Source organism: Oryctolagus cuniculus, chromosome X (assembly GCF_964237555.1).
Source record: "Oryctolagus cuniculus chromosome X, mOryCun1.1, whole genome shotgun sequence".
Classification (NCBI taxonomy): Eukaryota; Metazoa; Chordata; class Mammalia; order Lagomorpha; family Leporidae; genus Oryctolagus; species Oryctolagus cuniculus.
Window position 1 is genome coordinate 86654386 of NC_091453.1, and position 16201 is coordinate 86670586.

Consider the following 16201-nt stretch of genomic DNA (forward strand, 5'->3'; position numbering starts at 1 on the left):
ATCCTCACAGCCAACCCATTTAAAGCAGTGTTACTAGTATTCCTACTTTACAGATGAGATAATTGAGATAAGAAGACAAATTCAGAGAAGCTAAGTAACTTGTCCAATATAACACGACTAGAAAACAAACAGATGTGGGATTCAAATCCCAGTCTGTCTTACAAAGCCCATGCCTGCCCTTGATCATGACTGCATTCCACTGTTTGAGGTAGAAATCATGCTGCATGCACGAAGGCTCAGAGATCCAACAAGAGGGTCTCTCAAAATACATGGAAAATGCTTATGATGGAAAGATGCGTGGATTTCAATTTTTTTTGCACCAAAATGAGCTTGTGTTTTTAAAGATTCATTTTATTTGCTTGAGAGGCAGAGTGACAGAGAGAGAGGGAGAGAAAGAGAGAATCTTCCATCTCTTCATTCACTCCCCAAATGGCCACAACAGGCAAGGCTGGGGCAGGCCAAAAGCCAGGAACCAGGAGCTTCTTCCAGGTGTCCTACATGGGTGGCAGGGGCCCAAGGACTTGGGCCATCCTTCACTCTTTTTCCGGGTGCCTTAGCAGGGAGCTGGATTGGAAGTGGAGCAGCCAGGACTCAAACTGACACTCTGATATGGGATTCTGGCATCACAGTCAGCAGCTGAACCAAATATTTCACAACATCATTGGCTCCTGGACTTATCTTTTAATTCCCTTTTCCTGTGAACTTTTTGATCTTCCAACATATGAAATACAAAACTTGTCCCACAAATAGTTGGCTTTTAGTAACTGAATAAGTAAGTTGTTGCCTTCTAGATTTAAAAGCCCAACTTTTTTTTGGTCTTATTTTATTCTCATGTTAGACAACTCAGTTGTTGGCCAGAACTTGCTCTCCCTGACAGCCAGCCTGGGCTGAGGCTATGGCTATGTAAACAAGAATGAATAGCACCCTAGGGATTTACACCCTAGGGTTTCTCCTTACCTTGTGGTTTCCCAGGTGAGCCAGGTATCTTTGGTAATATGCATGAGGTTAGAGCCCTACTATTTCTCTTTAGAGCTTCTTTAAACTGCCTGTGTGGAGGCAATGGGCTATAACTTTCAGGTGAGAAAGGATGTAATCTTTGGGAAATGATCAGATTACATACTTTTTATCTAAACAAAATGATGTGATTTACCCCTCTTTCCACCTGATTTCGGTTGCAAGAAGTCCTCATAAAGCCCTCTGGTCAATATGGGCTTTTTATACATCCTGGCTTTTTAATGAAAGTCAACTTCCTAGGAGCATTTGCCTGCTACTGTAGTTAAAACAGTACCAAATTTCTCAGAAGTCACCACAGTGGCCTCTGACTGTAGCTAACGTCAGGATGCGTAAATTACTGAGCAGCCAGAGGCCGGCTGCATCCTATATGAGGCTAAAAATCAGTTAAGAAATTATTCCTGAAAAAATGGTTATTTGGTCCATGCTGACCTTTTTTGAGTGAAAATAATGTCAAACATCCTATTTGACCGATTCTGAACTGCTCTGCCGAACTGACTGCTTTTAAGAAAAGAACTCAATTTATATTTGCATTCAAAAGCTAAAAATACACACAAGAAAAAGTAGATTGGATTTAATTCAATTCTGGAATGCAGGGTATCCTGGCATTTAATGATTGTATTTTGACACATCCCAAGGCCTTGACTAGGTTTCCACCAGTTTTTACTAAAATTATTATCTTCTCAATGCAGAGATGGGCACTTAGCATTTGTCATAACAGACCACTTCTCAGAACATTTGATTTATGCCATGTGCACATTCTTTACAATGATTTCCTATTTTTATGCAACATCCCCCACACACTCAAATCGAATACTAACTTGCACCTGGATTAAGATTTAAAGCCGAAAAAAATACACATACAAAAAAAAAAAAGACTTAAGAGCAATTCCATTTGGAAACTTAGGGCAGGGCGGTTTGATAACCAGGTTATTCAGTACCTATTACCCTCTATGGTACCTACCCTCCCTGCCCAAACATTAACACCCTTTGCCTTCATCCCTGTGATCTACAATCACAGCTCTTGGAACAAACCCTCTGATGGAAATTCTTTCACATTGTCATCTCTACCTGTCCAGCTCTGCCCTCCCCAGCCCCTTCAAGAGTACCTCCCCTCTTGTGAATAATTCCTTTGTGTGTTTTATATATACTTCCAACCTTTTAGACAGAGAAGCCATGTGCCGTACTTACCTAAACGACTTTATCCCACAGTGTAGCTGGCAATCTTCACCCTAATGCCACCTGGCCTCCTATTCATTTCATCCTTCATTACTTCCCCATATGGAACCTCATTCAGTTGACATTCACGTCTGTGCTCCCCTCTTCACACTGCATATTACTTTTTCTTCTACTGCTCCTTTCCCCCTAAGCTTCCACCTTGGTTCCTAGATCCCTGATGAGATGACAGGTGTGTAACTCGTAATGCCCCCTCATCTTCTCTTCACTGTGGATTCCCTATGGCTCCTGTCTTAACTCAAACTCATCTTATTAATGAGAACACACTTCTTCAGCTACTTCCAGTAGCAGCAGCTCATCTGTCCATACCCCAAGTACTTCAGGGGATAAGGATTCTCCTCTCTCTCATGCGTTGTTTCCAGATTACTTCTACCCCACCCTCAGGAATAAAAGCTCCTATTTCTCCGAGTCTCAGGGCATTCTGTTTTTACCACTCTCTTTTTCTTTCTTTCCTGTTTGATCGTGAACCTACTTTGTAATCATTCTCACATGTTTATTAAGACTTTGTCATTTGGATCACAGCCATCCTCTCCACCCTAAGTCCTTTCCTTGTCCATCGCTCCGGTCTCAGTGTGATTCAACTTCAGGGCTTGTGCTTTCAGTCCACTTCAGTTACCCTTACCCTCATGGCTATGTCATGGACATTATCACCGTGCTGATCTGCTCACAGCCTCTGAAATCCGAACCGAAATAGGTCCCTTTCTGATTGCCTGTCCTACAGCTCTCTCACAATTGTATTCCCAGTGTTGACTTTTGACTTCTCTGCTGTCATTTTCTATAATTTGACATCCATGTTGGAAACTCTTTCAACACTCTGATCTCACAATTTCTTAATCTCTTCCATTCCAAAAATCTTAATACTTCTATTATAGGACTTTTCATATTCTGCTTCCTACTAGTTGTATAGATAACAGCCCCCCCCCATTTCTTTTCCTCTTTTGAAGCCAATGATTATGTATGGTTTTCTATCATTTTCTATGGTTTCTTGCCTAGTATATGCTCAATAGAGAGGTAGCTTTGTGTACTGATTAAGAGCACAGACCCTGGAATCAGGATATTAGGTTTCGAACCTCAGCTGTCCAATCGTGGGAAAGTTGACCAACCTCTCCTTGCCTCGGTTTCTTTATATATCCTAAGAATATACTAACACTATGTACCTCACGGAGTTGCTGAGATGACTACACTTAGAAAAATGCTTGACACATAGGTAACAATACTTACTATTAACAATCACCATAAATTACTTATTATTAACATAAAATTACTTACTATGAACAATTATAATTAAGGGGAAGTAAAAGATTTTCACAGGTGCAATACTGAAAGAAATGAAGAACTCCAACTATTAGGAATAATGATATTGAGAGACCGCCATTTAAAACAGAAACAGAAAACAAGTGCATGGGGCCAGCACTGTGGCGTAGTGGGTAAAGCTGCTGCCTGTTGTGCTGGCATCCCCTACAGGCACAGGTTCGAGTCCCGGCTACTCCACTTCCGATTGGACTTTCTGCTGTCATCTGGGAAAGCAGTAGAAGATGGCCCAAGGCCTTGGGCCCCTGCACCCACGTGTAGACTTGGAAGAGGCTCCTGGCTTCCGATTGGTGCAACTCCAGCTGTTGTGGCCATCTGGGGTGTGAACCAGAGAACAGAAGATCTGTCTCTCTCTCTCTCTCTGACTCTCCTTCTCTATGCAACTCTTTCAAATAAATAAATAAATATTTTTTAAAAGAAAACAAGTGAATAAAGCAAAATTTTGCTTCCCTCTGCTTGTTCTTATATTGAGGAGGTGTCAATATGTTGATTATTTCCAGAGACTCGCTTATTTAACCACATGGTGTCACTATCATTGCATAGGGAAGTCATTAAATAGGTCATATTGAGAATATAGGTTATTTTTAAAAGATTTATTTATTTATTTGAAAGGTAGAGTTGCAGAGAGAGGCACATGCAGAGAGAGAGACAGAGATCTTCCTTCTGTTGGTTCATTCCCCAAAGGGATGCAACAACCAGAGCTGGGCCGATCTGAAGTCAGGAGCCAGGAGTTTGTTTCAGATCTCCACGTGGATGCAGGGGCTCAAAGACTTGGGCCATCTTCCACTGCCTTCCCAGGCACATTAGCAGAGAGCTGGATCGAAGAGGAGCAGCTGGGACTCGAACTGGTGCCCAAATTGGATGCTGGCCGTTATGCCACTGCTTTGGCCCTGAGAATATATCTTATTAACAATTGGGGTAGGAATAGGATTTGTAGAGGTACTTCAAAAAGTTGGTGGAAAATGGAATTAAAAGATAAGTTCATTTTGGTGCAAAAGTTAAAATCCATGCAGTTTTTTAAATGATATACATTTTCATGGATTTTTTGAAGACTATTGATGAGCATGTGTTTCAAAAATGTTTGCAGCAAAATTAACTTATCTTTTAAAAATATTTATTTATTTATTTGAAAGTCAGAGTTACAGAGAGACAAGGAGAAAGAGAGAGAGAGGGCGATCTTCCATCTCCTGGTTCTCTCCCAAGATGGCTGTTCCAGGCTGAAGCCAGGAGCCTGGAACACCATCTGGGTCTCCCACATGGATGGCAGGGGCCCAAGCACTTGGGCCATCTTCCACTGCCTTCTCAGGCCATTAGCTGGAAACTGGATTGGAAGTGGAACAGCTGGGACTTGTACTGGTGCTCATATGGGATATTGCCATCACAGGCGGTGGCTTTTCCTGCTATGCAAAAAACACTGGCTGAACTTAGCTTTTAATTCCATTTTCCATCAATTTTTAAAATTACAATTGCATATCTAAAAACAAACATATATAATGAGGATTACTAATTTGTTGAACATTTATGTGCTCAAAGTAGATCCTGAGCTGTACATGGAGCAAACTGGCGGCGCTGGCCAAATATACACACTTTCAGGCAGATTGTATATGCCCCCCAATTCAGGGCTGGGGGTGGGAGGCTACTCAGGCACTTGTGTAGAAGCAAAAGAGAGGTGCTAAGATCTATTTTAATCCAGGTTATACAAAGGTTTGGGATTGAAAGGCAGAGTGACAGAGAGAAAGGAAGAGAGAGAGAGAGAGAGAGAGAGAGAGAGATCGATCCTCCATCTGTTGGTTCATTCCCCAAATGGCTGCATTGGCAAGAACTGGGCCACGCTGAAGCCAGGACCTCCATCTAGGTCTCCCACGTGGGTGGCAGGGACTCACTAACTTGTTGAGTTCCCAGGAGCATTAGCAGGAAGCTAGGTGGGAAGCAGACCAGTGGGATGCCAGTGTCATATGTGGTGACCTAAGCTGTTGCACCACTGTGCCACATGCTGGTCCCATGGCCATTCTTTATTTAACTTGTAATACAATGTGATTGTCAAATATTTTGCTTGCAAGCTTGTCTTTTTTGCTCATAGTTTTCTATCTTCTATGTCTCTACTTGTATTATTCTTTACTAGTCACTAGGGTGTTTCATTTTGCTTTTAATGAACAATTTTCCTAATTTGTCAAAATGTTTTAAAATTTTGTTTTACAACTTGATGCTCAAGTTGGAGTCACATGTAAAAGCAACAAATTTTTTTTTCAATTCTTTTATCCAGGGCACCAGTAATATTATATTTGAAAAAGAAAGAGTAGCAGAATTGTCCATTTTGCCTATTATTTCTGAATACCACTTTAGTATTTGCCCCAAGCTAGCAGTAAACTCTTGGGTTTCCCCTTTGGGTTATATCTTACAGTGATGAATACATCTAAATATATCTATATATGCACATATATGAATATATATAAACATTCATATTCTAATTTACCAATAAGAACAACAAGATTAGGGGCCAGCATTGTGACACAGTGTGTTAAGCTGTCCCGTGCAATGTCAACATCCCATATGAGCACCAATTCGAGTCCCAGCTGCTCTGTTTCTGATCAAGCTCCCTGCTAATGCACCTGGGAAAGCAGAGGAAGATGGCCCAAGACCTTGGGGCCCTGCCACCCAAGTGGGGGATCTGGAAGAAGCTCCATGATCTTGGGCATCAGCTTGATCCAGTCCAGGCCTTTGCAGCCATTTCAAGGAATGAACCAACAAATGGAAGATGGATCTTGCTCTCTCTCTCTCTCCCTCTCTAACTTTGCCTTTCAAGTGAATAAAATAATCTTTTAAAAAAAGAATAACAAGATTCAAAAACTTTACTTAAGTCCTGATACTTGATAAAGAGTATTTCCTAGGTAGGAACATATCTTTTGTGGTGCCAGCACTGTGGAGTAGCTAATAAAGCCACCGTCTTTGGTGCTGGCAGCCTATATGGGTGTTGGTTCGTGTCCCGGCTGTTCCACTTCTGATCCAACTCCCTGTTAATGTGTCTGAGTAAGCAGTGGGCACTTGCACCCACGTGGGAGAACCAGAAGAAACTCCAGGCTCTTGGCTTCAGATCGTCCCAGCTCTGGCTGTTGCAGCCAAGGGTGGGAGTGGCTCAAATGGACCAAGTACTTGAAGCTATCTTCTGGGAGCATCCCCAGGTACATTAGCAGGGAGCTGGATTGGAAGCGGAACAGTAGGGACTGGAGCTGGCGCTCCGATAAGGGACGCAGGCATCACAGGTTGCAGCTTAACTTGCTGTGCCACAACACTGGCTCCTTCAATATTTTTTAAAGGAGAAAGTAGTATTTCTTGTGTCATTAAAAATAAAAATAATTTTAAAATGAAGCTGTTTTCTCATTTCATGTAATCAACTTCATTTAAACTTGTTCGGAAAAAGAAAGGGAGTCACTTTCCAGTTTCTTACACTTTCCCCCATTCAACAACTCGTGAAGACATGCATTATGCTCAGCATAAGGCCACAGCAGCCAGCAGGCCAGGCATGGTCTCGGACCTCTCAGAACTTACAGCCTTGTGGGTGAGACAGGTAAGACACACGTCGCAATTACACATCGTAAGGGACGGATAACAGAAATGATCAACAGGTTTTGATGTGAAATCACGTGAATACAATTGAGGGGAGACCTCTCAGAATCAGAACCATTCAATGTGGGATTCAGAGGACTGTGTGTGATAATGGCAGTGGTGATAGAGAGCAAAACCAGCAAACAAGGTCTTGCGCAGACACAGCTTCATGTATTGGAAAAAATGTTCAAAGGTCAGAGTGGAGGAAGCCTCGTGACAGAGAAGGGAGGCTGGATTGTTCGGTTGGAGAGATAGGCAGAGGCAAGTTGTATAAGTCCTTTTAGGCTTGGCAAAGTTTAGATTTCATTTGAAGAAGTATGGAAAGTCCCTGGGGGGTTGAGGAAAGGAATGATGTGCTCTGTCTATATTTTTAGATCTCTTTGGCTGCCGCATAGAGAATATGTGGGACAGGTGGCAAGAATACCAGCAGAGAGCCCCGTTCAGAAGCTATTTGCTGTAGTCAGTGGGAGAGCTGATAGTAGTCTGCATTTCACGAGTGCTAGTACACATGCTTATATTTTGGAGGTGGCATTATGGAGAAAAAAAATGAAGGAGAAATAGCTCAGGCAGAAGGCATACAAATGCAAAAGCTTGCACCTTTTTCTCTTGGTTAAGGAAAAGAAAGTAAACCAGAGCAACTAGTGGATGGTAATGTGGGGAGGAGGACATGGGACAAGATCTGATCATATAGGGCTTGATAGGCCTGGACACCAAGCCTGGTTTTATTTTGACTGGGACTGAATTGCATGTTCCATAGGATCACCCTGACTGCTATGTGGAAAACAGACTCTATAGAGGAGGTGAGAACAGCAGGAGGGTCCATTGGGAAGTTATTGGGGGTGGTCCAGGTGAGAGATGATGCTGGCCAAGTCTGGGATGGAAGCAGCAGAGGTAGAAACACTGGATGAAGAAATGCTGGCACACAGGATCCACAGGACTTTGTTTAATGAGATGTGGGAGGCATCAAGGGTTACCTTCAGGCTCAATGGCAGGGAAGAGTTGAGTGGAACTGAGGGACTGGAAGGAACCCAGGGTGACTAGAGCTTGGTGAAGGCTAGAAGGGTAGGTAGTGAGGAGACGTGCTCAGAGTGGTAGGCAGGAGCCAGATGAGTCGGGGCTGGACGAGCACACGGGAGGAAGCTTGAATTTACCCTGAGTGGCATGGGGAGTCACCGAGGGAGTTTAAACCAGAGTGAGATGTATCATTGATAAAATCCACTTTGGCTGCAGTGTGGGGAATGAGCTTAAAAGGGGACAAGAGTGGCAGGGAAGAGAGTTAGGAAGCTGTTGTAGAGTTCTAAGAAAGAAAGGACAATATTAGGGACATGTACAGACCCAGACAGATTTGAGGTTCACTTGAAATGGAACTGATCGGTTTTCTAGAATAAAACTATTCTTTATGTTAATGTCTGAGTCCAAGTCTTATTGGAGAGTTTTATTAACTTCTCACTTCATTTACATTCTGTTTCTATTTTTCCCTTCATTTCTAGAAAAAATGTGTTTTTTTAAAAAATTTACAAATTGGTTTCTTTATTGATTGATTGGAAAGGCGGAGAGACAGAAAGAGCGACAGACACGGAGATTTCCCATCTGCTGGGTCACTCCTCAAATGACCGCAAGAGCTGGGGCTGAGCCAGGAGTTCAGAAACCCCCTCAGGTCCTCCATATAGATGGCAAGGACTCCAGTGCTTGAGCCATCACCTGCTGCCTCCCAGGACACACACTAGCAGAAAGTTGGAATCAGGAGCGGAGTCAGGAGCCCAACTCAGACACTCGGAGGTAGGATGCAGGCTTCCCAAGCAGCATCTTAAACCACGAGGTCAAACGCCCTCCCTAGAAAAGCAGTTTTGTAAAGCACATGAGTTTGTTCTCCGTCCTTTCCTTGCACGACATTGCTCGGGAACTGGTAAGCTTTCGGGATTCTGAGAAGCTGCAGCCCTCATTCTGTGATGCACTCCATTGGATACAGTCAAAAAGATGAAAAGTAAGAATCATTTTATCCTTCCCAAACTTTTGACTTTGCTGAAATAAACGACATTCAAATCTAAGCATTTCTTAAGGTAATTTACCTATAAATAGCATAGTTAGTTTTCAAAACCCGTGTGTTCAGCAAGTACGTAGCATGTTCCAAATTTTCTCCTTGAGTATCTCAGGAGTCCTGATTTTTCTTGCATATCTGGACTAGAAATAGATGGCTGCTTCCTAGGGATTGTTAAGAAGTTACATACTTAAGGACACTGTAGGCATACCTTTCTATTCTTAACACCATTCAAGTACCAAGTAAAGGGGCCAGCACTGTGGTAGAGTGGGGTAAGGTGTCAATTCTGACAGCAGCATCCTCTACAAGAGCACCCGTTCCAGGTCTATCTGCTCAGCTTCTGACCCAGCTCCCTGCTAATGTTTCCTGGAAGGCAGCGGATGATGACCCAAGTGCTTGGGCCCCTGCCACCTACACGGAAGGCCTGGACGAAGTTTTGGGCTCCTGGCTGTGGCCTGGCCCAGTCCCAGTCATTGTGGCCATTTGGGGACTGAATCAGTGGAAGGAAGATCTCTCTGTCCCTGTCACTCTGCCTTTCAAACAACTCAAAAAAAATCTTAAAAGGTAAAATGTCAAGTCAAAACACACAGTGACTTCAGAGACTTTGAGTGAAAGGTTTTCCTCCAAGTGTTATGCTATGCCCTATTCCTCATTGGTGGGGGTTCTTCTCACACAGAAGTGTTCCCCTTCAGAAAAAGAACCCTTGTAGCAGGGAGCCTGTGAACAGACTGCACCTGGAGTAAGGACATTCTGTACTTACATCACGAAACCACAAGAGGCCAGCTTGTAGAAACATCCCTTGGACTTACCAGGGCCTTTGAAAGCAGCCTTTAGGGGATAGGGAGGCACAGACATGTGAAAGGACATAGGTGGAGGGGCCAGTGCCGTGATGTAGTAGGCTAAGCCTCCGCCTGTAGCACCAGCTTCCATATGGGCACTGGTTTGTGTCCTGGCTGCTCCACTTCTGATCCAGTTCTCTGCTATGGCCTGGGAAAACAGTAGAAGATGGCCCATGTCCTTGGGCTCCTGCGCCCACGTGGGAGACCAGGAGAAAGTGCAAATTGGCCCAGCTCCAAGCATTGTGGCCATCTGGGGAGTGAACCAGCAGGTAGAAGACCTCTCTCTCTCTCTCTCTCTCTCTCTCTCTCTCTCTGTAACTTTCTCAAATAAATAAAATAAAATTTAAAAAAGGACGTGGGTGGGGAGAGAATCTAGTGGCACATCAGTAAGAGAGTGAATTGTCAATGAGAAGCAAGTATCCCTTGATATCCAGCACCTGGTCTAGCAATGTCAATTGAGTCTTGGTGTTTTCTTGTTGCAATGAAACCAGTTCACAAGACATCAACGTTAGAGAAGGTCATTCTGTGACCTTGATACGTTAAAGACAAAAAGACGCCCTGTAGTCATGTTTGAACTCAAGTAAAACAGGGACAGTGTCCAAGCCACATATATGACCAAATATTCCTGTGTCCCTGGCTAAGATGAATGATGACTGCCTTTTTTATTAATCACAGCTTTAGCCTTGGGCAAGTCTTTTGCGCTTACAGAAAATATTGACTTAGAAACCCAATCATAGAATTACTCCTACTTCCTGAAAGCATCCAAATCCAGAAAGCCAGCTAAGGTGGCCAACTTGTCCCAGTTTACCCAGGAATTGCCTGGTTTTAGCACTGAGAATCCTGCATCCCAGGAAACCTTCAATCTCAAGCAAGCTAGGATGATTGGGCAAGGCTTGCTTCCTTAAATCCTCCCCTAAATCATGCTAAGCAAGCGTAAACCTCTAAGTCCATTATTTGTAAACATTTTATTTGAAACACAGAGCTTCAGAGAGGGAGGGAGGGTGGGAAAGATAGATAGACAGACAGACAGACAGAGACAGACAAGAATCTCATCTACTAGTTCACTTCCCAAATGACCGCAACAGCCAGGGCTGGGCCAGGCTGAAACCAGGAGCCAGGAAGTCAATCCAGGTCTTCCACCTAGGTGGCAGGGGCCCAAATAGTTGGGCTATTACTTCTGCCTCTCAGAGTGCACATTGACAGGAAGCTGGAATGCAGAGTGGAGCAGAAGTCAAAACCCAGGCACTCCCATATGAGATGTGGGAGTCCCCTGTGCCAAACGCCCACCCCTCTGTAAGTCCTTCCTAATGCTCTCTTACTGAGATGCCCCATGGTTTTCCATGATGTGTGTTCTCAGTCTCTTGCTAGTGGTCTTGGCTGGGGGTACTGGCATCAGTAAGAAGTAAAAAGACACACACTGTGCAAGGACTTGTAAGACAGCATAGGAAAATGGACCGAGGGAATGAAGAGGTAGGAGAGTCAGGGAAGGGTGGGAGGGTGCACGGAAGTGAGGAGGCTACAGTATAGATGTAGGGGTGATAAAAGATAAGGTGACAGAAGATGAAGCCATGAGCTTTAGTAAACAAGCCATCAAATAAGAAAAATCCACTAAGGAAAAGGAGAGCAACAGCAAGAAAATTTTTGGCTTACATTATGAAATCATGACTCAAATTTTAACCATCTAGAGGCTGACCATGTAGTTTCCATATCCATACTCATTTCTTTACATTTTCCAACTGCATCATAGATATTTGCATACCTGCGAAATGTCTGGGAAGGAAAAAAAAATCCAGTAACACTCTAGTTGACAGCTCTTATAACTGCAAACTCCAGGCTTACAATGTTAATTCTTTTGAGTTGAGATCATTTGTAATTAAAGAATGATACTCAATAAAATAAAGATCTTAGAACAGTACCTGGCATATAATAAATGCCATTAAACATTAACTCTCACAGTTGCTATCAGTATGCTATCTTTTTCAATGTGCTTATTTTAAAACACAGACAATGCTGTAGCTTTAAATGATGCTTTTGAAGATGTATCTTCCACTATACTGGAGGTAGATGAGGAGAATTCCAAGTATGTGTGGAAAGAAAATGGAACGAAATATAAGTTTATTTTGGTGCCAACATTTTTGAAATCCATGCATAAATTTTTCATAATAGGCATTTCCGTGAATGTTTTAAAGACTCCTAATGAGTAACTGACACCAATTTCAATTTCAGAACATTTCATCACTTCAAAAAGGAAGCTCATACCCTTTAGTGGTGACTCTCTACCCCATAGCCTCCTCAGTCCTGGCCAACCACCATCTCCATGATGCTGCCTATTCTCTAAAATTCATATAAATGGAACCATGCAATATATGCTTCCTTCACTTAACATAATGTTTTCGACACCCATCCATGTTGTAGCATATATGAGGGGCCTTCATAAAGCTTACAGAAAATGCAATCTAAGGATAACATTTATTTTAGTGCAATTTTTGAAACTCATTCATAGTTTTTTCATAATGTGCATTCTAATGAACTTTTTTGAGGAGCCCTCATATATTGTATAATAACTCTATTTGACTGCTTTGAAAAACTCTGTTCAGAGCCACATACTCAGATGACTGCACACACCTTTAGGCAAGTTTTACCGAGTGACCTTTGGTAAATATTTTAAACACAGTGTGAGGGTATGTACATTCCACTACATGTTGGTCCCGACTGCAAGTTGCAAAGCAAGTTTTGAAAACAGGACTGCAATCTACCTTGATGCTGTCTACATTTTAAAAATAGCAGACGAGTGATGAAGCAGACCTGTGATTGTGCATGCACAAGGAAATCTCGAGTATTCAGGAGCTCTAAGCTTAAACACAAGGAAGTCGTTTCTTTCAAGCAGGTTTGATTCCTAGCACTGCTTTTGCTCTGCAAAAATAAAGTGAAAATGTAAGAACATACAGCTAATGCTTGTGAAATGCTCTTAACCTGAGAAAAAAAGTGTGGCTGTCTAAGCTCTGGCAATGTCCCTCAAATGTTAGAAAAAGTAGAAAACAGAATTTTGTTATATTTAGAATAATTCTGTACTGCTGAAAGGCCATCATACCATTATACCTGGGTTTTTGATGCCCAGAGAAACAATCAGCTTGTTTTTTTCAAACATTAGCACTAAACTGCTGTATTGTATGCATACAACCTGGAATGTTTCCTATTAATTCTAACACAAATTTGATTTTATCCTTTTAAAAATTCTGAAATTTGTTTAATTTCCATCGATTTTCTTCGAGTCCAGATTTGGCAGTGATAACACCAATCCTGTTGGCTCTTACCTTGTTTGAGATTGTTCCCTTTTTCCTTTGGCCAAGTCTGGGGCAGAAAATACAAATAGCAACCCACGATGTGGAAAATTTGGGTCAAAAGTCTACTTCTGGCCGGCGCCGTGGCTCAACAGGCTAATCCTCCGCCTTGTGGCGCCAGCACAGCGGGTTCTAGTCCCGGTTGGGGCGCCGGATTCTCTCCTGGCTGCCCCTCTTCCAGGCCAGCTCTCTGCTGTGGCCCGGGAAGGCAGTGGAGGATGGCCCAAGTGCTTGGGCCCTGCACCCCATGGGAGACCAGGAGAAGCACCTGGCTCCTGGCTTCAGATCAGCGCGATGCGCCGGCTGCAGCGCGCCGGCCGCGGAGGCCATTGGAGGGTGAACCAATGGAAAAAGAAGACCTTTCTCTCTTGTCTCTCTCTCTCACTGTTCACTCTTCCTGTCAAAAATAAAAAAAAAAAAGTCTACTTCTTCACTGGTTTAAAAACCATTTACAGGGTAAGAGACTTACATTCCAAAACATAACACCAGTATGTTATGTTTTGTAATTCTGAGAAGCAAATTCCTTCACAAAATTAATAAATCAGATGATTCAATTTACTTAAGAAACACCAGTACATATTTCTAAGGGGAATCTTTATCCTTGATGTGATTCGCTGCATCAATCCTACTACTGCCATGCCCTTTCCAATGGATACCAACGGTTCTTACAGAGTGCTTTTGTAGGTATGAATCCTACAATCACATTCAAATCTTACATGCTATATAGTTGAGTCAAATTCTCATCTTCTGTACCACCTACACACTCACAATATGCTATGGTTTAATCATAATAGAGAATCTGCTCTTCAGTTTTACATAATTTGAATGTATACAATAGTTTTCGCAGGAGGAAATGAATCAAACTTAAAAGTACAAATTAATAATGAAATGAAAAGAGTATCAATTTTTGATGTGTAGAGGTACAGTTTGTTAAAAAGCAATAATATAACACACACTCAGAAAACTGAGAGCTAAGAAAACCTGAAAATAAAAAAGGAACATTTCATGAAGGGCTTTTATCCTTCGGATCCACTAATTGAAAGTACAGAATAGTAATAAAGTAATTCGAAGCAGTGACAGACAAGGAAGTCGAAAGTAAAATTGCTTTACAACTTCAATGTCACATTCAAGAGTAATTCTGGACGTTAATGCCATTTTTTAAGAAAACAAAGACATTCGCCCACTCTGAGAATCAATGGTTACTTACCAAAATTTGCCATCTGTATTGTCTGGTTGCCAGTCCCTGGAGCATTGAAAATCACAACAGCATCAGCGTTCCTTCTGCCCGCTGTTAGAATTTTTTCTGAAAATGTACAGTTACCTCTTTCTATCAGCGCAATCCAGGGCTTCTTAGTGTTAGTAAATTCAGTGTTGTGGTCACAAGCTTGGTAGTTGTTGTTCTTAGGAATGCCTACCACTCCCATCGCGTTAGCCACCCGTGAGGCTAATCCATAAACACCGCACTCACATGTCTCCGTTGTAGTATAGTTGCTGGTTTCATTGTAGAAAGTCACAGTCACATAGGCATTTGTGGAAAAAGATGCTGTACTTTTAACTGAAAAGGTAAAAACTGCAAAGAGCCAAAAAATTCTGGACTTAATAGCCTGGTTCATTGCTCGTGCATTTGAGCATAACATTTAAGATGCCTGCTGATATTTCCAACTATCCGTCACCATTGTCCACTCATGTCTGCGCTAAACAGAAGTTTGAAATTTCAGTTGCAGGTAGGTAACTGATCTCGCCTCTAGCAACATAAGCTCTGAACACACCAGCTCTATTTCACTTTAGTTATCTACATTTCCCTTTGCCTGTCCCTCCTCCAACTGTGCACACACGTAACCCTTAATCACGACTGACTTAGTAATAAATAACACCGTCAACTTTGTGCTACCTGTCAACTGATCAGGACTGGATGACTTCCTGCCATGATTTTTTTTCTTCTTATGGTTCCAGCTAATGCACTTTCATAAACATGGAGTGGATTGGAATAAGGAACTGGACTCTTGGGAATCCCACGTGACAAGGCTGAAAGTCACCTTTCTCAGAATATCTAAAACACTAAACTGGTTTTCCAACCCCTGCTGAAATATGCTATTAGACAGTTCAGCTGGGAGTAAGTTAAGATCTGTAATTTTAATTGCTAGGTCGTTAGTAGAATGGATTTTACTCTTTTTTTTTCCTCTAATCTTTTTGTGGATTTTTTTCTTCACAGTCTCCCCAAGGAAAACTCTCTGCTACCTTGTTTATTTGTTGGAAAGTAAACGTATTTCAATGGTTAGAAATCCCTTCCTTTCCAGTATAGTGGCTTGCCCATGGTAGGCACTCAAATATTTGTTGACTGATACCTCTGAGTTGTTGCACTGTGTTAATTCTTATGAACCATGTATTCTACTCTACAAATGATGGTTCAAAATTTAATTTTCTTTGCTTAAAGATTTATTTATTTATTTATTTGAAAAGCAGAGTTGAAGAGAGGTAGAGCCAGAGAGAGAGAGAGGTCTTCCATTCTTCTGGTTCACTCCCCAAATGACCACAACAGCCAGAGCTGAGCTAACCCGAAGCCAGGAGCCAGAAGCCTCCTCCAGGTCTCCCACGCGAGTGCAGGGGCCCAAAGACTTGGGCCATCTTCTACTGCTTTCCCAGGCCATAGCAGAGAGCTGGATCAGAAATGGAGCAGCCAAGACTTGAACTGGCACCCACATGGGATGCCAGCACTGCAGGCAGCAGCTTTGCTTACCATGCCACAGTGCCGGCCCCCAGAATTTAATTTTAACAAAGTTTTAAATTTTATTTCTACAAATGCATGGTTAACTTTATTGATT

The 16201-nt window shown here is 42.4% G+C and overlaps 1 protein-coding gene across 1 annotated transcript in view; it reads right to left on the minus strand.

The window, feature by feature from the left end:
- Positions 1-15143, minus strand: part of RNF128 (ring finger protein 128) — a 109776-nt gene extending 94633 nt beyond the window's left edge. Inside the window, exon 1 of the mRNA XM_008272843.4 lies at positions 14587-15143. Within this exon, the coding sequence (XP_008271065.1) occupies positions 14587-15016 (430 nt within the window). The 5' untranslated portion in view covers positions 15017-15143. The remainder of the gene's footprint in view (positions 1-14586) is intronic.
- Between the last annotated feature and the right edge of the window lie 1058 nt (positions 15144-16201).